Source organism: Panthera uncia (assembly GCF_023721935.1).
Source record: "Panthera uncia isolate 11264 chromosome C1 unlocalized genomic scaffold, Puncia_PCG_1.0 HiC_scaffold_3, whole genome shotgun sequence".
Classification (NCBI taxonomy): Eukaryota; Metazoa; Chordata; class Mammalia; order Carnivora; family Felidae; genus Panthera; species Panthera uncia.
Window position 1 is genome coordinate 21,975,679 of NW_026057584.1, and position 26,761 is coordinate 22,002,439.

General features: G+C 35.8%; 1 protein-coding gene across 1 annotated transcript in view; it reads left to right on the forward strand.

Annotated features, from left to right (window-relative positions):
* Positions 1-26,761, forward strand: part of ABCA12 (ATP binding cassette subfamily A member 12) — a 175,972-nt gene that overhangs the window by 99,748 nt on the left and 49,463 nt on the right. The window contains exons 14-24 of the mRNA XM_049614967.1: positions 421-545; positions 2,634-2,807; positions 6,149-6,313; positions 6,638-6,848; positions 7,804-7,943; positions 9,739-9,858; positions 13,034-13,124; positions 15,277-15,456; positions 16,061-16,376; positions 19,215-19,329; positions 25,787-26,116. Of these exons, the coding sequence (XP_049470924.1) occupies positions 421-545; positions 2,634-2,807; positions 6,149-6,313; positions 6,638-6,848; positions 7,804-7,943; positions 9,739-9,858; positions 13,034-13,124; positions 15,277-15,456; positions 16,061-16,376; positions 19,215-19,329; positions 25,787-26,116 (1,967 nt within the window). The remainder of the gene's footprint in view (positions 1-420; positions 546-2,633; positions 2,808-6,148; positions 6,314-6,637; positions 6,849-7,803; positions 7,944-9,738; positions 9,859-13,033; positions 13,125-15,276; positions 15,457-16,060; positions 16,377-19,214; positions 19,330-25,786; positions 26,117-26,761) is intronic.

Genomic DNA, 26,761 nt, shown 5'->3' on the forward strand with positions numbered 1-26,761 from the left:
TAAGTTGACAGTATTATATGATCTGAGGTTAAAAAGCATTTTGAATTTGTGTGATGTTTTAAATCAAATGGAGGGATGTATATTTAGTGCATTATGTGATCAAAGTCTGTGAGGAAATCATTTTTTTTGTTTTTTGAATCAACCTTGTGTTGTAGACACCTAAGGAAAATTTATAACCCAGAGCAATCTGTTACCTCGGGTCAATGATTTCATAATAGGAACAAGTCTAAATCAGATAGAAATAGATCCTAAAGATGCAGAGTTTGCCAAGACTGGGAGACATCTGTTCCTGACACAAGGCATATACGTTGAATGTATGTTTTAGTCTAGAAGGTTTCTCTAACGTTAGTATAATGACTTAAAAAGAATTACATTGCAACCAACATATGAGGTTGTTTTGTTGTTGTTGTTTCCTTGTAGGTCAGTTAATAGAAATGTTTAAAAATGTTGAGTTGCTGAAAGAAGAACTGAGGAGAACAACAGGAATGTCCAGTAGGAGTGTTGACAGCCTGCTGGCCATTCCTATCCCTGATAGCAGAGCTGAGGTAAGGTGCAATAGGTCTGTGCTTCCAGCCAGATTTTACAAATTTAAGTGATGTTTAGTATCTGTAAGCACTTCTCAGTAAAACACAGAGAAGTGGCATGCAAATCTGGTGATTTTTCCATGCGAATGATAAAATTAGGGTCCAAATTCCTAAGTGGAGTTAGAAGAAAAATCCTGAAGCAAGATGATTATCACTGTCTTGTCTTTTCTGTCTAGTCTTCCTTTTCCTTCCTCTTCCTGTCTTTGTCTTCTCCCTTTCCTTGCACCTAGATCGTCTTCTTAAATAAGTGGTGCTGGGGCGCCTGGGTGGCGCAGTCGGTTAAGCGTCCGACTTCAGCCAGGTCACGATCTCGCGGTCCGTGAGTTCGAGCCCCGCGTCAGGCTCTGGGCTGATGGCTCGGAGCCTGGAGCCTGTTTCCGATTCTGTGTCTCCCTCTCTCTCTGCCCCTCCCCCGTTCATGCTCTCTCTCTGTCCCAAAAATAAATAAAAAACGTTGAAAAAAAAAAAATTAAAAAAAAAAAAATAAGTGGTGCTGTCAGTATTTCTTCATATTTCCTATCACAATCATGTTTTCTGAGATAAATTTGCACAGTCTATTATGATGACATCAAAGTCAGATTTCAGTAATCTAATTGGGAGAAAAAACCACCAGACCATTTACAGTTTGTTGAAACGAATACTCATCTTTGGTTTTTAAGAGTCGCAAGCAAGACAAGGCATAGTATGTAAAACAGATAGAATCCGGAGAACTCTGGGCAAGTTTGTAGGTATAGGAAAGATGTTTTGGTGTGAAAATGAATAATGTCATTTCCTCATAGGCTGATAATAGGGTTTTCCACTTGAACTGTCTTTTCTTTTATCCCTTTTCCAAGTCCATTGTCTGAAAATGTCATAGAAATTTTCCGAAAGAACTGCAGAGCTTAAGGCCACATCCATTCAGAACTTACATGTGACAGAGTGTGTCATTCTAAGCACAGTGCAGCTATTCTCCCATATTGGATAAAGTTTGTGGAAAGGCTTTAAGACTGCTTTTGGGAAATAATGTAGGTTTGCTTGTGTCCTGTTCATTGGTTCCCTCATACAAAAATTAAAACCGCTTTGCCTTCCCTTTTTTTCTCTTGTTCTATCAAATAGTAGTTCATTGACCTTTTCTCTTTGATCTCACCTTTTGGTCATTTTATCCTAAGATCTAATTTCAGCAATCAATGTGTTTGGCTTCTGAAGAGCAGGTTCATTTTAGTAAACAAAAATATGTAAATGGGGAGTATACATTCTTATTACTTTCAATAGGAAAGAGAGAAAAGTTCCAACAATTTTTTTTAATGTTTATTTTGAGAGGGGGAAGAGGGACAGAAAGAGAGGGAGCGAGAATCCCAAGCAGAGTCCAATGCAGGACACGAACTCACAAACCGTGAAATCATGACCTGAGCTGAAATCAAGAGTTGGATGCTTAACTAACTGACCCACCCAGGTGCCCCTCAACAATCTTAAATTTTGTAAACTTTTCTCTTGATTTCAACTCAATGGCAATAGAGATGACTTCTGTCTTCTCATATTCATGCCTCACTTTTCACTTACCATTACTCTCCAGGACAGTTGATTCATATTATTATCCAATTCTAGGTGGTTTTTTTTCTTTGCCCTTTATCTCTTGATGGAGATACCTTGAGATTATTATATAAGATTATAACTTCAAATAATTTTAAAAATGAAATGCAATTTGAATAAACTAAGTAAATTTTATAGGGAAAATGAGTCTTAAGCTAATATTTTTTCCCAAACTTAACTCCAGATCAATTCTTGGTACCATCATTCAACCAGTTGTTCAAATGAGAAATCTCAGAATCATCACAGACACTTCTTTGACTCTTTTTCTCAATCTTGTTTCTTAAGCTTTCCACTGGACAATGAGCTGTCTATAGTTTTATTGGTGGTGATTAGTGGTTTAAATAGAAAAAAAAATTTTTTTATTTGGAGGACAATTTATCATATTTTTAAGTGAAGTCTAAGAGTAAAGAAAACCTTTATTTTAAGAGCTAGCTCTGAAAGGATTCACAGCTAAAATATTTTTCTTCCTTCAACTTGCAGATTATTTCTCGTGTGTTCTGGTTGCATTCTTGTGATGCTAATATGACCTATTCCAAAATGGAGGATGTGATGAAGGAGTTCTGCAGCCTGTCTGTTCCAGAAAGATCCCGTCAGTCTTACCTCATTGGACTCACCCTTCTGCACTACTTGGACATTTACAACTTCACATACAAGGCAAGTTTCTGTTGATGAAATATTTTATATTCACAGTTTAGAATAAAAATATTTGATTACATGAGTATGCTCTCTGATACTCTAATGAATAAGATCCATTTATACAGCTTTTGGAATTATAGCTTTATTTTGGAGCTAAATAGGACCTTAGAGATCATATGCTGCATATTTGCACATTTTATAAATGGGGAAATTAATATTATTGCCTTATTAACTCTCAGTTTGTATATCCAAGACCAGGTATTAAATTTAATATATATTATACTAAAGTATGAGATACAAATGTGTGTGTGTGTGTATATTTTTACAGTGAACAAGCATTAATTTGGTAGAATAATAAAGATTAAAGCAAATTTTTTAAGAAAGTGGAGATTTGTTTGGTGTTAAAAATTTGTATGTGTTTTTTCCATCAATTTAGAAAGAAGCTACTGTTACTCATGCAGTAGAATAAAATAAATGGATCATTATCAGAACTTAGAAAAGTCAGCAATGACTTCATCTTACAATAAGTGCATGCTTTATAAGTACTTATGTGACACCAAACTGAAAGAAAAATATAAACATAAGAAAATTAAACATCTATGTTCACCCACATCTATACTAGATCAAAAATATTTACATATTATTGAAAACATTGCAAAAAGTGTTTTTCTCTTTACAGTAAGAAGAACCAGAAGCAATTTGGGTGACTTATGTTGTTGAGACATTATAGAAAAGGGGATGGAAATGTTTTAGGACTAGTTATCAGTAATCCTGTTCTGGATTATCATTTTCCATACCTATCTTTCTGTGGTGGCCTCTTTTTTTTTTTTTCTTTCAATGTTTATTTATTTTAGAGAGAGAGAGAGAGAGAGAGAGAGAGAGAGAGAGAGTGTGTGTGTGTGTGTGTGTGTGTGTGTGTGTGAGTAAGGGAGGGGCAGAGAGAGAGAGGGAGACACAGAATCTGAAGCAGGCTCTAGGCTCTGAGCTCTCAGCACAGAGACCCATGTGGGGCTTTAACTCACAAACCATGAGATCATGACCCGAACCGAAGTCGGACGCTTAAACAACTGAGCCACCCAGGCACCCCTTCTGTGCTGGCCTCTTAACTGGGACTCCCTGCCTCCACACTTGTAACGTCCCCACTGCTACCCTTCCCTACCATTCTTAAACAGCCAGAGTGATCATTTTAAAACTTAAGTGACATTACGCCACCCCTCTGCTCATCACCTTCCAGTGGCTCCCCATTCTATTCAGGTAAACCCCCCAGATCCTACAGGATCCCCATAATCTGCAAACCCCCTTCCCATCTGTGAAATTCTCTTTCCTCCATGGTGTCTCCTTGGGCCCATAGCTGCTATGTGGAACCACCCAATACTTCAAATGCCAGGAATAGTGCCAGGCCCATAAAGGCACTCAGCAAATACCCAGTAATTATACAAATGGTTATGTTCCATAAACTATGACTTCAAATGCATATGAAGTGAAATTATTAATTCTGTTCATCAAAAATTTTATTTTTTAATTTTTTTCATCTAAAATTTTAATTCTTATTTTATAATGCCTCTGCAGAACAGATACCAAACCAAACATTTTTTGTTGAGTCTAGTAGTTAAATATGTACATTTGACAAGCAGAAGACCATTCCTACCTCTTTTAGGTGTTGCAAAGAAAAATAACGAAAAATTAGTCATCGTTAGTCCATTTATTTCACATCAGTGTAAGAATGCCAAGAATTTGGGCAGCACTGGAAGAAAAACTGAAATGTTGATTTCAATTTAGAAAAAAACATGACTGTAATTAATAGCTGTGCTAATGAGGTATCTGTGTCTTCAAGATATCTCTCCAACTGCATCTTGTTCTCATAATGGTGGTCTTTGACTATCTTGGGCGTGTCAAGAACTGTCCCTCCTCATGGACCTCACACATCTTTCCCTCTACCTGTAACCTTCTTCTGCTTATTCTTTCTCTGGTTTGTTCTTTCTCTCCGTTGCAGGGCCATACTGGAAAGAAAGGTCTTTTTTGATTCTTAGCTAAACTCCCTGTACCCCCTCATATTCCCCCAGTCTTTTGTCTATTGATTTGTTTGATATCTATTAGACCAAAGCCTCTTGAGTGGAGGGATGATGTCAGTTTGTGCACCACCCAATATACCCATCACCTCACCCATGCTGGGAGCATAGCAGACACTCAATCAAAGTTTGTTGGTGAAATGAATCAGAGGATGAAGTTACTTTAAAATTTTAAAGCATTTCCAGTATTACTTCATGCATCAGAAGAGCTTTATGGGATTGTGATAAAACCTGATAAATCACATGAGTTTTTTGACAGGGTTTTTCTGATTTTAAGGATAATATTATATGATCTTTGAGCAACAGCATACATGAAGAATTGTGTAATTGACATTTACCTTTATGACTTTTAAAATCATTTATTTTAGGCAACTTTATTGAGGTATAATTTATATACTGTAAAATTCACTTATTTGAAGTGTCCAATTCAATGATTGTGCAACCATTACCACAAAATAATTTTACCTTATTTTATTTTTTAAAAGTTCATTTATTTATTTTGAGAGAAAGAGAGAGAGCATGCATGCATGAGCAGGGGAGGGACAGAGAGAGAGAGGGAGGGAGAGAATCCCAAGCAGGCTTTACTCCATCTGTACAGAGCCTGACACGGGGCTCAGTCTCACAGACTGTGAAATCATGACCTGAGCCAAAACCAAGAGTCGGGCACTCAACCAACTGAGCCACCCTGGCACCCCTACCACATAATTTTAGAATACTTCCGTCAACCCCAGAAAGAAACTTTGTGTCTATATGCAGTCACTTCTCATTCTGACCTCTAGCCCAGGCAGCCCCTAATCTATTTTCTATCTCCAGAGATTCTCCTTTTTTAGACATTTTATATAAGCAGAATCATATAATATGTGGTCTTTGTGTGTGTGTGTGTTTTCACTTAGTATAATGTTTTTGAATTTCACGCATGTTGCAACATGTGTCGGTATTTCGTATCTTTTTATTGCCAAACGGTATTCTAGTTTTAGGGTGTACATTTTGTTTGTCCATTCATTTGGATTGTTTCCATTTTTTTTTTTTTTTTTTTTTTTTTGGCTCTTGTGAATAATGCCACTATGAACCTTCACATACAAATCTTTGTGTGGACATGCGTTTTCCTTTTGCTTGGATAAATACTTAGGAATGGAATTCTGGGTTGCATGGTAAGCTTATATCTAAGTTATTTAATAAACTTCCAAAATTTTTTCCACAGTGATTATAACTTTTTAGATTTTTACCAACAGTGAGCGCAGGTGCCAATGTCTCCACATAGATCATTTATTTTTATTCTGTTCCTGTTAGGTGTTTTTCCCTAGGGAAGATCAAAAGCCAGTAGAAAAGATGATAGAACTCTTCATGAGGCTAAAAGAGATTCTCAGTCAGATGGCTTCCGGCACACGTCCGCTGCTGGATAAAATGTCATCCCTGAAACAAATGCATCTGCCCAGAAGTGTTCCGTTAACACAGGTAGGAAAGCCACCCAGTAATGTGCTTCTTGGGAAATTCCTTTTGTCATATTAACTTTTATTTGACATTAGTTATAATACATGCAGCTACAAATACAGTACATTCAAAAAAATCACCTCCAGGGAAACTCTTCTAGTCTGGCAAAAGCGTTGCCACTTAAATTAGCAAGGTTCAGCATTCTGCATTTACATTTAGGATACGTGTTTTAAAGGAGTTATGGAAGCTATAAGGATACTCTAAGCATTACCAGGTTTTCTTCTGTATTGTCCTCAGCAGCACTTATAGCTACATAATGTTAATAAATCGTGGATTTTAATCTCCCAGGCAATGTACAGAAGCAACCGGATGAACACACCCCAAGGATCATTTAGCACCATCTCCCAAGCATTGTGTTCCCAGGGGATCACCACTGAATATTTAACTGCCTTGCTGCCCTCTTCTCAAAGGCGAAAAGGCAACCACACCAAGGATTTTTTGACTTACAAATTAAGCAAAGAACAGATTGCTTCCAAATATGGAATCCCCACACATACCAGTAAGTATACTTCAAAATTAGCTCAGTGACATCATCTCCTAACAACATTGTCCACTGTGTCTTAACCTTTCGTAATAAATGATGCGTTAATTTTCCCCAGCACTTACACGGCACTTCCCACACTTCAGGCATGTTTGCACATTGACTGACCCACACTTTGCAAACCTAGAAGGTAGGCATCTCCATCTTAGGGGAGTTGAGGTGCAGACAGACTTAAGTAACTGGCCAAGGTCTCCCAACGTGGAAGTATCAGAGCTATGAGCTGAGCTCAGCAGTCTAGCTTCTGAGTCACAACACTGAGAACTTGTCCATCACAACTATACTGTCCTTGCCAGTAAATAATGCAAAAACATGCCTTAAATCTGCTTACTCAACATTTTTCTTAACTTTTGAGAATTAGAAATTAGTCTCACATGTAGAAAAGCTCTGTGAATGCAGCAGAACCATAAACGCTTAGTAGCACATCAACGCCGTTTACTTGGGATGCAAAATTCCATCAGTTGAGCTCTTCCAAGTGATATATGAATGTTTAGTATATTCGTGCAATTGGATTGACTCATTTATTCATCTCTTTACTCATTCAAAATTTATTGAACAACTCATATATCTGGTACTACCCTGGTATCATATTTTTGCATACAAACATATAGATTTTTAAATTAAGTGTTGGTTGGAAGATATTCTGAAATGTGATTTTTCAAAACCTTTCTAACTCCTCTTGGCAAATGCCATCACTTATCATAGTCTTGCTTATTGGGTTAAACTCTCATACCTAAAGAAGATTTGTTACTACACTTTCTTACTTTGATACCAGATGCTTCACAACTGTTAATAATAAAGGAAGTATAAGACATGCATCTGTGGGCGTAATAACAATAATCTGTGTCAATTTACCATAAGAAAATAGATTTTAGATACACATACTAAATGGATTTTATTCACTTTTTCCTTCCAGCACCATTTTGCTTCTCCCTTTATAAAGACATCATTAATATGCCTGCTGGACCTGTGATTTGGGCTTTCCTGAAACCTATGTTGTTGGGAAAAATTTTGTACGCGCCATATACCCCCATCACAAAGGCAATAATGGAAAAGGTTTGACCCTTATAACTCACAGTTTCTATCTAAAGTATTAAGATGACTTTTAAAGTAGTCAGCTTCCAAATCTACTATAGTTGACTCAGATTTCTTTATATCTTACCTAGTATTACCCTTGGATTTCTGAAACTCGTAATTCTCAGATTCTGCCCTGTACATGTGTAAACAGTGTAGATTGTTTAGTAGCCCTTTGAAGAGAAATGAACCAGGGTGACACTTGAGAGTGAGGTTAGTTGAAGCAAGATCTCATATTTTTCAGCTTATCTCCAAAAGCAGAAAATTTTTCTACCACTGGTGTCTAATTTTCAAATATGTTAAAATAATGGCACTAGAAAAAAATAATATTAGAGCATTATGTAACTAGTTTGAACAAAAACAATCCCTAAATTATAAATTATTGGCTTCACATTAGGTTGTACAATTCAACATGTTATGTTTATATGAAAGATCGACGTCGAGAAATACAACATTATTAATAGTCACTATACTTATCATCTACCTAACTTAATCATAATTACATTTCCCTGCAACTTTGAAAGTTGCAATTTTAATGATTTGAATTATAAATTTGATACTTTTAAAATGATAGAGTGGAAGGAAAAAAATCTCCACTTTACCATTACTTGGTCACTAGACCATAGTTTAGGTGAATATAACGTTATTGTAGGTCTGTATAAAAATGGACATGAGTTCATCACTGGTTTCTAGGATGACGTTTGTTTTTATTGTTTGCATTTTAATATTTAATTTGCTTTATTGACTATGTGCTCCTAATAATTTTGCATAAGTGAAGTCATTACCTGCTTATTTTCCAAGTGTAGTCATTTTTTTGTCTTTCTTTTTTGTTTGGCTCTCACCTCCTCTTTTTCTCTCCTCTTGATCTTATTCTTTCTTTTATGTAACTTACAATTTTTAGTATTCAAGGATGTGATTTTTTGTCATTTATGTACATTTCTCTAATTCTTTATAGATCATGATACTATACATACATTCATATGCAAGGTTTTTTGTCATTGCTTGCATTATTAAAATGAGGTTACATTATAATACTTTTCTATGTATTACTTTACTCACACAACAATACCTTGTGGAAATTCTAACTCAATTGGCATCGTTTAATTCATTCTTCTTGAAAATTGCAAACTTTTTCATACCATAGAATTTACTCAGCCAATCCTCAATTGTTGGGCATTTATTGTGTTTCCAGTGTTTCCTTTTGTTTTCATTTTTGTTTTTGCAAATGTAAATAATATAACAACAAATATTCTCATGCATGTTATTTATGCAGTGGAATTTTTATTTCAATGAAATGATTGTTCAGGATTGAGGGATTAAGGAATACTGTATTTTATGTAATGTCTGTTGTCAGATTGCTTTCCAAAAAAGGCTGTAACACCTCCATTTCCACCAGCAGTATATGAGAGTATTCTCCTCATATCTTTGAACTAGGATGTTTCTGTAGTAGTCAAGTTAAATGTTTCATTGGAAAAAATGAGTAACTTGTGAGAACTCCAGAAGACATGTTTTCATTTTGACTGTAAATTCACTGTGGACACTGAAGCAAACCCTACATTTTCCAGAATTTTTAAAAGTGATCCTGACCCTATAAAAGCTGTCATTTAAAAACTTCTGACCGTGTGGGAAATTTCTGACAATTTTTTTTTTTTTTACTAGCTCTACCTTTTAGAACTGTTTCTTTAAAGTTGTATAACAAAATAACCTTATGATACCTTTTTGGGATGTAGGAGAAATAGTGATGGACCTGATCTGTCTTTGTTTCTTTGTCTTTAAGTCTAATGTAACTCTGAGGCAGCTGGCGGAATTAAGAGAGAAATCTCAAGAGTGGATGGATAACTCACCACTTTTCATGAATTCCTTCCACCTGTTAAACCAGACAATTCCCATGCTCCAGGTAGGAGACAGCTCTGTCATTCTTCTTCATAGGAATTATAATTCTTTAAGATTTTAATCATCCTCATTATGGCAATGGGCCTGTAGTAACTTGGAATCCGTATCCAATAGATTAAATTTCCTGTCCTCCAGAGAGAAAGTCTGAGACAGGATAACCGATCTCTCACATTCCTAATCATCCTCACCTCCTGTGGTGCATCCTCTCTGTATCTGTAATTCAGAGATAAGCCATTTTACAGGTTGAACTTGAGACCTAACTAGTGATGTAAATCTTGTTTTCCAAAAATGAAATGCTGTAAAAACTACTTAGAATGTGTTTTCTTTATTTGTCCCTTCACTTTAAATTATTTTTTGCTATTTTAACAGAACCAGAGTTCCTAAAAATACTAGTATTCTGGAGAAGAATGTTCAGTTTGGGGAATTCTTTGGTTGAAACATACAGCACTCTAGGGTAAAGATTTGACAATGCAACTCAAATACGATGTGCACTGGTTCAAAGTATAATTTGCAATTCTTGCAAAAGATGTAGGGTTTTCTGAAGATGTTGAAAATAATGTGGGGCAAATGTTCCAGTCACAAACAGCTACTGAGAACTAACAATGGAGCAGCAGAGTCAGACCAGCTACCAGTTGGAGAAGAGAAAACTGGCAGGAAGGATGCAACATAGGAACTTTAAGAGAGAATGGTTTACATATCAAAGTATTGAGAGAGGCCCATGGAAAATTGATGGAGAGCTAAAATATATTTGCAAAAAAAAGGTCCTTCTTAAAAACATGCTCAAGAAGTTAAACATAGAATAAAGGATTTGGTTCATACAACTTTGTCAGAAAAATTATATCCAAAGATGCCTTGCTTAGTCTTTGTTTTGACTAACAATCAGCGCATAGTTATAATTACAATCTGGCTTTTATCATAAATAATATATAAAGTTTATATTATAATATAAAATACATTTCTGAAATAGATATTTAATAACTTAATTAATATAAGAAAAGTAAACTTGCATCAGACATCTTCCCCACAATTTACTATTAAACTTGGTTCTAATTTTAAGTAGGTTCAAGTGGATGTTTTATGTAACAAAGCACTTAATAGTACTTTGTTGACCTATCTGTTTTCCTAAATGGAAGATTGTTCTCTTTTTCCTTTAACTCTTTTTCTGTGGAGTGTAAAAAAAAAAAAAACCCTACACATATCATTTCACTAAGGAAAGTTTTGTGGCTAAAGCGGTGAATTAACAAAAGACATGATCTGTGCATAATAGTTCCAAAGTGCAATAATTTGCTATGAAGAAATTCTGTGATTGTGTCCATAAAGGGACCATCATCTAATGGAAGCAACTTGATTCTGCTCTAGACCAAAAATAAATCATTATTCCCAATTATTGAGGAAAAACTTATTTATGCAAATGTACACAGATTTTGAAATTTAAGGCTTTTAGCATAACACCTGGCTTTGCCAATGTGAATCCCGAGGCAAATGACATAAGACACTTGATCGACAGTTTACGAATCTCTAAAATGAATATACTGAGAGCCACTTCACAGATTTGTGAGGATCATATGTGTGAAAGCATGTAAAAATAGTGTCACTCATCACAGGATTGATCGCAAAAGGAGTGGTGGGAGAATGGAGATATGGCTCAGTGGATCTTCTCTGAATTGCAACACAGTGCTTTGTTTATTAGTAATGCTCTAATTCAGTTTTTCCAGGATGCACAAATTAATTCCTGGTAAATAGACTTCAGAGGACTTGGGTTATCATGATGTGTAGCTGTGTGATAGCCGTCAGTCTACATGCTGTCACCTGCCCTTACCCCTCAGCATCTATGGATTTAGTGAATTAATTCTCTTGTATCTATGCTCTGTTCATACATATTATTCTTAACCTTTTATCTCCATGGTAACAAAACTGAAGATATTGGTAAGAAGGACAGAATGATGAGTGATCCTGGATTGTTCTCCAAAGGGAAAACCAGTTTTAGTCTGGTTCCCATAAAAACATGGCCATGAATTAACACATAAGATAAGCATTTCTCTAATCATGTTGAATTCTCTGTCTTCCGCCCTTTAGCCCTTTGGCCCTTATTAATTTTGTGTCCTTAAGGGACCTCAAGGTGTTCTGGAAAACTCTGTGAGAAAATTAAGCTAAACTCTGTTAGTGTGCAGTACACAGTAAGGTCTCAACAAGTGTTACCTGGCTGTATTTCTGGAGTGGTAGAAGCTATGTCTCCTAATTTGGAAGATAGCTATAAAATCATTATATGTTAAAGCGTTGAGGTTTGTTTTTTTTTAATTTTTCAGTCTTTCCATGGAGATAGAGAAATTTAAAGATTTATCATCAGTTTATTTTTCCATGTTCACATAATTGTGCTTTTTGCAATGATAGATGATATTATAGTAATTTACATTTGAATGTTCTGATGACTCATTCATCTCTACTTTACAGAAAAGTAACATGAAGCTAGAAAAAGCAGATTGCTTGCTGAGAGCCCATAGCTAGGAAGTAGTAGAACTCTTGCACCAATCAGTTGTGATATGAAGTTCCATTTAGGCATCACAATTTTTTAAATATTTTTTAAATTTATTTTTGAGAGAGAGAGACAGCATGAGCAGGAGAAGGGCAAGAGAGAAAGAGGGGACAGAGGATTGGAAGCAGGCTCTACACTGACAGCAGTGAGCTCCATGTGGGGTTCGAACTCATGAACCATGAGATCATGACCTGAGCCGAAGTCGTTCAACCGACTGAGCCACCCAGGTGCCTATAGACTTCACAATTTTTAAAAGTTGTATCAGTTTCTTTTAGTTGAACAAAATTCAACCATGAACCACTACAGTGGTGTATAGAGTATATCAAAAAACAAATGATGTCATAGCCGTGGGTAAAAGGACTGTTACATTGAATGTAATTTCCTAATGTTGATAATTAGAGTCATATCTGGCCACAGGAGCATGCTGACTAATTTGTGTCTATCAACAAGAAAAACCCAGCCTTTCTAGTCATTACCAGCCACGCACCTTCTCTCCCTTTCTAAGGATTTGTATGTGAGCACTGCAAGGTGTTGCATTGATAATGCCGGGTGGTTGTTACTTCCTTTCACTGTAGATGCTGTTAGACAGATGATGATTAAACATGTTTTCTTGTACTGAAACTGATTCCCTATTGTTATTTGTTAGAATACTTTAAGGAACCCCTTTGTGCAAGTTTTTGTGAAATTCTCTGTGGGACTTGATGCCGTTGAACTATTGAAACAGATCGATGAACTCGGTAAGTCCAGAGTTACAAAACTTTTATTCACTAGTCATGTCAGGAATGTGAAAAACATGGTTGCATTTGAAAACGTTTTATTTTCTTCTGCATTTGATTTTTAGCTAGTTATTCTAAGGACAGTAAAATCTTGGACATATCTATCCATCTTTTTCCCAGATAGTCGTATTACTACAAGTAGTAATAACTATTCACATACCCAGTGTCTGCAGTTAGTTTCAACAAGCATATACTTCATGTATTCCTATAGTCATTGGTCACTTGGTAGATTGCTAGAAGTAAGAGGACGTCCCCCCCACCTCCCCAGCAACTTGATGAAAAGCAAGTCCTTAAGGACAAAGGAAGATGAAATGGTTTATTTCCAGTTACATTTAACATCTTATCTCTGCTGGCCTCAGTATCACTTTGATTAACCCAAAATGTAACTGGAAGAAATTATTGAGTTAGCAGAAGCAAAACAAAGGCAATGAAGAGATTCAAAAGAAAATAAACTTAAATCAGTATTCAAGGTTGGATCCTCCTCTCATGGTCATTTAAAAGAAACAGGCAAAGAGGATCAAAGGAAGCTGTCTGAACTTATGCATTCCCTCTGCCACATCCCCACCTTCAACCTAAGGGATGCAAGACATCTAATTCAGTCTGTGTCTGACTCACTGTTGCTATGCAACCACAAGTATGAGGAAGGGATTGAGAGCATCAGAATTTTGCTGCAGTAGAGCAAGTGCCCCTCCTCCCTGAAGCTCCTGGGACAGAAGTGACATAGTCTGTAAACCAGTAGGGAGGAATTAGGCTCATGTTTGTATTGTGTATAATTGTGTGCACTTTATGATAGTTGACCGAGTTTCATTAAGGAAAGATACTAGTGGATTTATTCTCTAAAAGTACCATTTGGGTAAGAAACCATTTGATCAAAATATCAGGAATATACTACAAAGTTTTATATAAATTTTATCTTCTTAATATAGGACAGGAGTTCTAGAATTTAAAAATAGACTAAAATGAATGTAGCAGTGAGACTTGATGTTTGTGTAATTGTATATGCAACTTAGTATCTGAGAGTTTATATAGTTTGAATTGGGAGTGGGGCACTGACCCTCATAGCTCGTTGATCCTGTCTGCCAGCATTTCTAAGGAATCCTTGGTGTTGTGTTAATTTCCAATGGCCGCTGGAGGCCACTGTTCAACCACAGTTTTACCCCTCCCCCACCAATGTCTATATCCAGCAAACCATTTCACTTTAAATTCTAATGAGAAATGCATTTAAGAAGTTGCCCTCTGTGAGAAATTAGTCTTGCGTTGGAGTTTGGAAGAGTCATGTTTGGGTTCTGTGAGGAGGGATTTATGATACAGCATTCTTGGTATTCATGATGATCAAGTCAGTGAAAATTTAATTGGCCAAGTGATTTATTAACTTGCAATTTCATATTTACCCTTTGTCTCGGTTGATTTCCTCATAAGGAATCATGAAATTGAAGAGCAATTAAATCCTCTTTCTTCCAAAGTAATTACCTGAAATAAAAACTTGATCATTTTGTCTAGATTAATACAGATATCAATAAACATAACTCACTTAAGGTTTTATATCAGTTTTAGAAAGTTGTTAACTATGTGGCATAGATTCTCACAGTCTCCTAAGAAATGATTCTGTAGCACAACTTATTTAATGACATAGTTTATTTGTTCTATACACTCTACATAGATTTTTCTTTGTTTAAATTCTTACATTCACATTCCCTGAATGAAGTTAAGTGTTTCTGTTTATTCAAAACTTTTATCACTAGTTTTCTTCCTGACTACATGTAGATATATATTTTTAATTATTCACCTTTAGTCATTGGTTACTTAAATTGTAGCAGAATATACTTTTAAATTGGCTTGTACCACTCTTTGAACTTGGGTCTACTATATCAGTACCAGCTCAACATACTCTTCAATGAATATTTGAACAACTGGATACATTTTCCTATGTGTTATTAGCTATTTTTGTTACTGGATATTTTTGGAGCAAATTCTACAACTTCCTATTACTCATAATCTAGTATAATGGTTATTATATACCAAAAAGTCAGTATTTTGTTTGTCTCAGTACTATTAGAAACAACATTATAATACAACTAATATGTGTTTTGTCTGTTTTGCTTTGCTTTTTTAGATATTCTAAGGCTGAAATTAGAAAACAGCATTGACCTCATTGATCATCTCAACACACTGTCCTCCCTGACAGTAAATATTTCCTCCTGTGTATTATATGACCGTATTCAGGCAGCAAAAAGCATAGATGAGATGGAGAGACAGGCTAAAAGGCTTTACAAAAGCAACGAACTCTTTGGAAGTAAGTGTCATTCTACTAGAGTTTGAGCTTCTCTTTGTACTAAAATTGGCCAAATTCTTTCCTCACCCCTTTCATCCAGAACTCAGAAAAGTAGTCTGGGGGGGTCACTGTCCCCTCTGATGTCCTTAGAAATGAGAACCTTTCATGTAGTAAACCAACTATATTGTCCGTGGAGACTTCAACAAATGTGTAATTTTGTTGGCATGGTTAGAATTGAGACTGAAATGGATTACATAGTTATGGGGTGAAGTTGAGTCCATCTTCATAATCAGTCAAGATTATTCATTTGTGTGTGTGTGTGTGTGTGTGTGTGTGTGCGTGTGTGCGTGCATGCGTGCGTGCGTGTTTTAATTTTAGTAAGTGGCTTAGAGTGATCTATTTAATCTGACCACTTAGTTTGTAATTATATTCTCAAACTCCTGCTTTGAGTCTCTGAAGTTGTCACTTCCAATTAGCCATCTTTCCTGTAAATTAGGAGCCTGAACTTACTGTCACATTACAAACTCAGTTGCCTGTTTGGCTGCCCCCTAAGTGTACCCTCCAAACAATGAATAATGTCAACCATAAAATAACCTTTATGCTGTTGTTTCCCTTTTATTTTTAGGTGTTATTTTTAAGCTTCCTTCTAACAGAAGTCGGCATAGAGGCTATGACTCTGAAAATGTCTCTCTTCCTCCTGTCATAAAATATACCATCCGCATGAGTCTCAAGACTGCACAGACCACAAGAAGCATAAGGACCAAGATTTGGGCCCCGGGGCCACACAATTCTCCATCACATAACCAGATCTATGGCAGGGCTTTTGTTTACTTACAGGATAGTATTGAGAGAGCAATCATTGAATTGCAGACTGGAAGAAACTCCCAGGAAATAGCAGTCCAGGTCCAAGCAATTCCATATCCCTGCTACATGAAAGACAAGTAAGTCTCTGCAGCTCTAGCCTCTTTTAATAGTCAACCACTTTTTTGAGCACTCATTTCTATGTATTCATTCACATGTATCAAATGAAAGCGATCTCTTTCACCAAAGTTTTGTCTAAAGCTTGCTTCCAGGAGAGGGTCGATGGTACAGGGCACAGCTCCACTACAGCTGCTCATTGTTACCAAAATGATGGCAAAGTTCTTACCAAATGATTCAGGTTTTCTTCATCATAACCCTTAGCTTTCCAAGGACTATGGCCCTTGAATTAGGAACATTAAACTACAGACCTGAATGCATCGCTGCACGGTTTTGATGCTGCCCACTCTCTACTGGTCTTCGCTTTCTCTAGTGAAAGGAGGGGATTAAACAAGACAATCTTAACATCTCTTCCAACTCTCAAATTTTATTAAAAATCTGTGAATCCATGACCAATTTTAAGAAAAATTTTGATAGAGCACATCATTGATTCACTCTCTAAGATAAATATTATGCCATCTAACACTATGTTATGTTAGGTACTACCAGTCCACTTGCTAGAAATCCTTATCTCAGATGGTTTGCTACATCAACAAAAAATGTACAGATCATGTTTTAGACAATTGAATTTGAATGTTCAAGAAGTCTGCCAGGCGGGTAGCGCTGGCTGGCTCCTCCACTCTGACCACAGTCAGCCTCATCCTCCTACATAAAAGCTTGAGGCAGAATATTACTTTAATGAAATTACACTTGTTAGCCCATTTGCTCAGTTTATATACAATTTAGATGGCTCTGCTCTGTTTTTTTTTTTTTCTTTTTTCTTTCTATCAATGTGTCTGTCTACTTTGGCTGCTTCAAGACCTGTAGATAAAATGAGGTGATGCAACCCTTTGTGCAGCAGCGATCCAGGGAGACGGATGAGGCTTCCACCAGTGGGTTGTCAAGGTTAGCTGCTTATTGTGGAGGCCAGTCAGTTCTCTGCAGCCTGAACTGTGTAGGAACTGCATCGGCTGGCACGAATAGTAAAGACCTGTGGGTTCAATTAAAAGAAAATTTCTCATCTATTTTCCGCTCATTTTTTCCCCCTTATAAATGTTGGTACCTAGGATAGTGGGTACCTGGATTTTCTTTTTAAGAATAAAAGTAACTATATTCTGCATTCTTCATGGGAGTATGGTCATAATATCCTACATATACATATCAACTCTTTATTGCATACAAAGTGCTTTCACATATATTATTTCCTCTGTTTACCCAACAACCTTAGTACGGTAAGTGAGATGAGGTATCATCAACCGTATTTTCCTGATGAAAAAACTAAAATCCAGAAAGCTTAAGTAACGTGTCCATAGTTGTATAGCCGGTAACTCAGTGGTCTTTCGATTAGGAGACCAGAATTTTCTCCTTTATATTAAACCAAACCTAAACAAAACCAATCTTAAAATACACCATCACTGGAAGAAACATTTTAGGGAATTTGTTATTAATGAATGAGGCCCTTTACCTAATTCTAGAGCCAGAAACACCATTAGGGCTGGACCTGAACCAAGAGAAAATTCATTCAACAAATATTGTCTAAGTGCCTAAGCCATGCCAGACAGTTTCCCAGGAACCAAAAAAAATGGATATGGCCCCCACCCTCTTCTCCATCCAAAAAAACAAACAAAACAAAAAAACAAAACCAAAAACAAAAAAACAGCACACACACGTATGAAACAAAACAAACAAACAAAACCCTCCTATCTTTGATGATAATACACTTCTGATGCTAAAGTGATAATGATGGTGATGTCATGTTCCATTAATATTTGCATTTTTCATGAGGACCTTTGAAGGTAATTCCTTAGCCTTATAGATTAAAAGGGGAGTAGCCTTGGTGCCTTTCTCTAAGTGAAAATGTCAGTGGAGCCTACTACAGAAAGCAGATCAATTTAGAGTTCTTCTCATTGAAAACTACTCATTTGCCCATGGACATGTGAGTAATGTCAGAACCATGATTCTCAAAGTATGGTCTCTGGACCAGCAACATCAACATCAGCTGGGAAATTGTTTAAAATGCAAATTCCTTATCCCACCCCAGATATAATAGATCAGAAGGTTATGGGTAAGGCTCAGAAATCCGTGGTTTAGTAAGCCCTTCAGGTGATTGTGATGCACGGTTAACTTTGAGAAACACTGCATTGGAACTTTCTGGTATCATGGGCAGGCCACGGAAGAATATATTTGGAGCCTGATGAAGTCTTCCAGTGACTGCCTAATTTAACACATTACCAGAAAAGTCATTTATATACTGTTTATGAAACATCTCCTGGAGCATTATTTTGAGGAATCCAAGTTCTTTGTTCGCATTTTAAATTGAATGCTTTGAGTTTTATTTTATTTCATTTTGGGAAATTTAGTTTAATAATAACTATGAGCATCCAAAGAGTAGATAAATACAGTAATTTGGGATGATATAGCTTTTAGCTAGATAAACCAATCATCATCTAATTTTAAATCTGCCTTTTAGATAAGAATTTAGTTTAGACAGAAGGGTTTTGAGCTTTGAAATTATATCTATGTAATAATTATTTTCCTAGATAGGACATACTCAAACACACTCTAAACAATAGGGTAATTTTATCCAACAATCCAGAGGTTTTTTTTTTTTTACTTTTGCAACAATACAGCAAGAAAATCAAAGGCTTACTGTTAAGTCAGCTTCATACTTCATAAATAAAGGAATAATATTAATGACTATTCTCAATTTCAAAGCAGGATTATAATTTGTAAGAGGGAATGTGTTTTTGTATATCACAATCTGCACAGTTGATATTCATTAGGGTCGCTGAATTTTTTTTTTTGTTTCTGTTTTTTTGCAGCTTCCTAACCAGTGTCTCTTATTCTCTTCCAATTGTGCTCATGGTTGCCTGGGTTGTATTTATAGCTGCATTTGTAAAAAAACTTGTTTATGAGAAAGATCTCCGGCTTCATGAGGTATGTCAAGAATCTCTTTTTATTATAAATAAAATCTATTTGTATAATAATTAGTATGCTTTTCATCATATCTATACAAAATCAGAAAGCCTGACCCATACCTCATGAATTAAAAAGAAAAATATTTTGGGGCACGTGGGTAGCTCAGTCGGTTGAGTGACCGACTTCGGCTCAGGTCATGATCTCATGGTTTGTGTGTTCGAGCCCCGCGTCGGGCTCTGTGCTGACAGCTCAGAGCCTGGAGCCTGCTTCTGATTCTGTGTCTCCCTCTCTCTCTGTCCCTCCCCAACTCATGCTCTGTCTCTCTCTGTCTCAGAAATAAATAAACATTAAAAAAAATTTTTTTAAAAGAAAATATTTTATGAATCATAAAGGCAGCTGATATAGCAATATTTTGTTTTAAAAAATTACGCAGAAATCATGTTATAAGTGCCTCTAAAAAACAAAATGTAAATAATTCTGAGTAAAATCTGAGTTCAATTTATAATCCTAAGAGTAATTTTTGCCCATGAAATTCCTATAGGAAATTCAAATAATAACAGTAATAATTAGTAAGGCAGGAAGATTGTTGGCATGGTAACTAAATGAGTCCAAACGAATTTAGATATAGATATATAGACGTAGACACAGACATAGTCATAGACAGACAGATGGCTTGTTTCAGCTCTCAATAAGCAAATTCTCTTTCCAGTATGCCTTGTCTTCTTCAGTTATCTTCTCTCCTATCTTCCACTGACTCATGATTCATAGAGACTAAGAATTTCATGTTATGCTACTGACTAGGTTAATAATATAATGATGAAAGACAGGGCCTGGGATGTAAAGCATGGTCTCTTCTTGAGCATGTTCCCCGTCATTATTTCCAAATCCAAAATAGCTTACTTCTTTTTAGAATTTATGAAAAAGTGCTGTGTGATTTTGGGATTGTATTGGAATAAAAATTATTTTATCTGCTCATCCTGTAATGAGTCAATCCTTACACTCACTGAGTGAAAAGAAAGCAAGAACATTTCAAAAGTGGGGCACAGTAATTATTGCAAGGCCTGGCTGACAACCTGAAATAATGAGGTTAGAGTAACTTGTTAGTCCACTTGTGCTTTTCAGACTTACTTTGCCAATGCTTCCAGGCAATTGATTATTTCTCCTTACAGGGTACAAATTACTGATTCATGTTTTTGTTAGCTCAGCATCAGGCTTCCAGGGGTGTTCTAGAGTTTGAACCTATACTTCTTACGTTTTCTATTTGAATTCTGGTTGATCCTCACAGCTGCATTTTTATATTTCAATTACAATTTGCTAAACCTCTCATCAACTGGTTTGAGCCTTCTTGTATTCAGAACTGTGTGTGATAGTTTCTTAATTCCAACTTAGAAAGGTTTTCTTTTTTTTTTTTTTTTTTTTTTTTTTTGTATTCTAGTTAGTTAATGTACAGTGTAGTCTTGGCTTCAGGAGCAGAACCCAGTGATTCATCTCTTACATATGACACCCAGTGCTCATCCTGAGAAGTGCCCTCCTTAATGCTCGTCACCCATTTAACCCATTTCCCTCACTTACCCTCTGTTTCAGCAACCCTTGAGTTTGTTCTGTGTATTTAAGAGTCTCTTATAGTTTGTGTCCCTCTCTGTTTTTATCTTATTTTTCCTTCCCTTCCCCTATATTCATCTGTTGAGTTTCTCAAATTCCACATATGAGTGAAATCATATGATATCTATCTTTCTCTAACTGATTTATTTCACTTAGCATAATATGCTCCAGTTCCATCCACACAGTCGCAAATGGCAAGATTTCATTCTTTTTCATTGCCAAATAGTTTTCTAGTGTGTGCGTGTGTGTGTGTGTGTGTGTGTGTGTGTGTGTGTGTACGTACATACCACATCTTCTTTATCCATTCATCAGTTGATGAACATTTGGGCTCTTTCCATTATTTGGCTATTGTTGATAGCACTGCTATAAACGTTAGGGTGCATGTGTCCCTTCAAATCAGCATTTTTGTATCCTTTGGGAAACTTGAATCCATGCCCTAAAGCAGAATTTTGGTTGCAAACTCCTATCTTACATTTCTCTTTCAGTTTCCTGGTACTTAGAAGTGAATCTTCACAGATTAAAGGAAAACCTTAAAGTAGAAAATTGTGATAGATACTGAGTTCTTTTCTACTTCAAAATAAATACCTACCTTAAAGATAGAATTTGTGGTAGAAACACACAGTAAATATAAGTGTGTGTATTAAAGCACATCACTTTAAAATTTTTTTTTTAAAAATCAAAGCATAATTAAGAGTTCTTTCTCAATTGAAGAAAGACATATTTTTTTAATGGCACACTGGTTTCTGTTTGGTAGCTTTGTGTCTTCATTTTGCATGCATCTACTTTCAAAATTCAACTACTTGATCTCAGGGTTCAAAGTCATACAGTAGAAAATCACTGAGCTTGGGATCAGAGAATCAGGCTTAGAGTCTTCCAGTTCATACTCACTTGGGCCCAATCCCTTCCACTAAGCCTTACTATCTAGACCTAATTCAGCACACACTTCCAGAATGTGACTCTCTCACTGCCACATTCAGTTATCCATATTTTATCAATTCTAAGGTAATACTTTTTTTTCCTTTGCTTCTTAAAGCCTCTGGAATTGGGATGCATTTGATAGGGTGTCACCATTTAATTGGTGGTGATTTTTCTTTTTTGGTGCCATGTAAAAATAATGGCACATCTTAAAATCAGTGGTGTCCTAAATTCAAAGGAATGCCATCTATTTGTGAGATGTGGAATGGACACCTCCTGCTCAATGCCTCCTGGTCAGCCTTCCTCTACTGCTCATGGTTCTAATCTTATGTCCTCCTGTTTAGAGGGAAAAAAGCTGAGCCCAGGGGGAGGTGACTTGGTGAAAACTGAAGGGCTAGTTAGTCATCCATCTGAGACTGGAACTCAAGTGTCTTGACTTTGAACCAATGCTTTTCCACATCATAGCTGCTTTCCCTCTTATCTTATTTTGGTGGCATAGACACTTAAGGACTTTTGATAATGATGATGGAAAATCTCCTCGGTTACCAGAGATTCAAAATCATGTTTTAATACCATCATTTTAATATTCAGTAAGTACTAAACTTTTAATTCCCTATGTCCTTCTCATTCCAATTAAATAAAAAAGGATAAAAAAATACTTTTTTCCTTCTGTAATTGCTCTTAAATCTGGGTAAGAAAACCAAGTTAGTTGCTATTTCAATGAAGCCATTAATCCTTGACCTTGTTATGATATGACTCCGGTGAGTTTCTTTAATTTGTTAAAGGAATTAGTACAAATATTAATGCCCAGTAAGTTTGTTGATGAGATTAATCCAGTAGTTAAAAAAAAAAAAAAAAAACTATTTTGAAATGCTCGTAGTTTTGTTCTGTGTTCCTTGCTTTTAAAAATTAAAATATTAAAACTTACAAAAATTGATTTACAACACACAGAGAAGTACTTTTGCACATTATTTTCTTGATTTATGGGTTAGCTTCATCTAGCTAATCTAAGTCATTTATGGGGATTTCGGTGCTTATATTCAGCTGGAGACAAAATTTTGGAGTTGTTCTTTCTCAGTTCAGATAGGTAGTCTAAAATATCTGTGGTCTGAAGAGACGGGATTTTAGTAGTTCACTTTAAACATTTTTTATGCCTTCTTCATAGACACTATCCATCGCGGTAGTAGGAATTTGGAACATTTCAAGTAGTGATCACAACACCCTTTATATCTTACTAAAAAACAATAATTGTTAAGAAAAAAATTTTAATTGAGGTAGGAAATGTTACTATTCCTTATAAATTAGTGCTTGACATTCTTGTTGAATTGAATGAAGATTCAAGTAAATACATGAATCTTTGTGATTTCTTTTCCTGAGAGCATTAATGTCAGTTCCTGTGCATAAGCTTCTCTTGAATGTGGCAACACATTTACCCAAAATCTTGCCAAACCTGCTCTCAGTATTTTCTGCCATCCACTGAAGCAAACTCTGTGTACAGGGGTTTTCCTTGAGCAACAGGTTATGAGATGCTGATGAATTGCTTCAGGCAGGTTTGGAAGGCTTGAGACAAGTGACTCTTTGATTGCAAAGTTGGCACCTGACATATGTCACTCTGAGGATCAACTAATGACATCCAGGAAAGCATAGCCAGAGATTCTCGGTGGGCCATCTTCCATCAGCAGGTTTGGTCTTATTTATTATAACGATGTTGGCAGTGAATCTGGATAATTTATGGATGACTTACATGCTCTCCTTGCTCTTTCTCTTTATGAATAACAGCTGTTCTCCTCATGGCACAATATCCTGAAGTTTAACACTGAAGTTTCATGCTAGAATGTTAAGTAGTGAACACTTTTGGAAGCACCTAGCTCAGTCTGTGTCCATAGGAAGCAATGATCACCCTCCAACTTTTACCAACTCTTGGGAATAGGGATCTGATCTCAAATCTTGAAAATTTCAAAATTACAGGGATAAACACCTTTGGTCCTGGTCTTCGGGTTTGCCAGATTATCTTTTAATAAGCTATAAATGGAGAATTTTCTAGTTATAAAAATGTTTTATATTGCAGCTATCAAATTGTTGGGAAAGGAAAACATGTTTACACACACCAAAGTCAGCTTTATTTCATGTCCTAGATGCTTTATATTCACCTTGTGAAATAAATTGACATTGTCTCCTACTAACATACGCTGCTATTGGGGAAAAGTATTTTTCACATAGGTCACATGAAATTAGGTGGTGGGTATCAGCTCTGGAGTAGTTATATGGGTCCCATAACTCTCCAGTTAATTATGAACTCAGTTAAACCTCAAAATACAAATAAGAAAGGCAAATGAAAGAGCTAACGTATCATAATCAGACTGGAATAGGCACGTGTCTCTGAAATGCAGTCATCAAACATGACACAGTAATTTTTTCAAATGGGTTGGGGTGCAGAGAAAAAATTTCGATAAGACCTGTGAGGTGTATTTTCATACTGAAATGTAATTTTGTTTTCAATGATAGATACATAGTAAATGGAGGAAACCTTCCATAGTACATCTTTGCTCCATGCTGAGTTTTTTACTTTGACCCACACTTCCATTCCTATGGAAACATAAGTTGAATCTTTACTGCAAAGGGCAGGAAGGCCTGGGAAGAGAGAAGCAGTAAGGAGGGAGGAGGGTGAGGAAGAGGGCAAAGTTAAGAGAAAAAGTCACACGCTTTTTTCTCAGTGGTGATTAGCTTAAGGCCCACAGCTTAGACTGTTGGCAGTCAGGTAGCTGTTTCCATGGCAACAAGAGGAGCAGCAGAGTTATCAAAATGTGATAAGTTACAAAGGCAGAAAGTAAAAATCACTATTTTGCGTGTAGAGCAAAAGATTCAGCAGCATTCCTTTTTTTTTTTTTTTTTTTTTTCTTCCTGGACAAGTTAGGTTTAAAGAAGGAGGACATTGAAAATCCTTGATTTTACCTGAAATACTAGATTATAAAGCTTTAGTGGAGCATTTCTTTTGTTCTTTTTTAAAAATGGACTGTTGATTCATAAGCTTAGCATTAATCATGTATTGTTAAAACCAGGTACCAGGATATGCAGGTTCCCACAAATTGCAACATGTCATCAAATTTGAGACAACCAAGATCCAGGGGATGTTAGAGCTTTCAGAATCCCTTTGAGTTAATGCTCAAACATATCATGCTGATCTGTTTTTCTACCTTGGTGAAATGCCTTGGCCTTTAGGGATGTTACTGAGTTATTAAAGAATATAAATTGAGAGAGAATGAATCTCAGATACATGAGTTCATTTTGGGTGCATGAATGTCTTTTTGAGAAACAAAGATGACAGACCTGACCGAGACTACCAGTGATCTTGAGGATGGGGAAGCTGTGCCACAAGGCAGAAAGTCTCCCTTCAAAGTTTCCATGTTTTAAATCTTAGGAATCAGGTCCATTCTACTTTTCTCAGGAAGCTGAATACTGATTGTGTTGTCCATCAATGTTTAGATTTTTCTTAAAGAGAGTTTTGCTATGTCAATCCCTATAGTGAATTTGAAACAAACCGTGTTTTTCTACCTGCTTGAAATATTCATGCCTGCACAAATGTCAAATTCATATTGTAAAATTCTGCAGAAGACACCATAAATTTTGATAATCTATTCTAAATTAATTTAATCTGGGTGCATCAGTTAGATACCAGTTATAAAATGAAATTGGAAAAAATAAAAAAAAGAACCTCACCATCCAAATCATCCATTATATTAGGCACTCTGAAAGCATACAATTTAAATTGGGCTGATGTAAATGGTCGTATTAATTTTACATAGCAAGCATGGACAAATCCTTGACTTATGAAAATCATTAAGATGCCTAGTTCCATATATATGAAGAGTCTCATGGGCATTTTGGCATGGTGCAGAAATAATTGCTATTTGAGAGAATATCTGCTCACAAAGTGGCTAACGCTTTTTCCTTTTCACAGTACATGAAGATGATGGGTGTGAACTCCTGCAGCCACTTTTTTGCCTGGCTTATAGAGAGTATTGGATTTTTACTGGTTACCATCATCATCCTTATCATTATTCTGAAGTTTGGCAATATTCTTCCTAAAACAAATGGTTTCATTTTGTTCCTGTATTTTTCGGACTACAGCTTCTCAGTTATTGCCATGAGCTATCTTATCAGTGTCTTCTTCAACAACACCAACATTGCAGCCCTTATTGGAAGCCTCATCTACATCATTGCTTTTTTTCCCTTTATTGTTCTGATTACAGTTGAGGATGAGTTGAGTTATATTGTAAAAGTATTCATGGTGAGTCAACTGTCACAACTGAATGGCTAGTGTGTGATAAGAATTGGTTCTTTTTATGCTTTTAGACTCTCAAACTAAAAGTTAATTTATCTAAATTGAAAAGTTCTGCAATTGCAAAATAAGCTTAAGTGTTCTAATGATAGTTTTTTCTATATCACTGAGTACTGTACAAACATAAGACAATGAAAACGAAACTTTCCCCCCCCAGTTGTTAAAATCATAGTATGTAATGCTGTTAAGAAATAATTTCTGAAGAAAGAATAATCTTTTAAAAACAATCATTTTAAAGATCATCACAAATTCTAACTTCTTTTCTGGTCCAACTCCTTAAATATCTTAAAGCCTTTATTACTGTAATTATTCACATGTGTGAATAATTTTCATGGGTTTGGTAACATACAATATAACTTATAGGCATAAAGACAAATGCACTGACAGCATATAATCAATTTTGAATTCTTTTCTGCCTTTTCAATTCAAAAGTATTGAATTAATTTAAGAATTTTAATGAAATCAATAAGAATAGTTTGAAATTTGGAAAGCAGAAAAATAAATCTCTTTGAGAGTCATATTGCAACTTTGGTGTTTATGGAAATGGAAAGTGTTAAATAACTTTCATTTAACATTGACTACTTTGGGTTAATG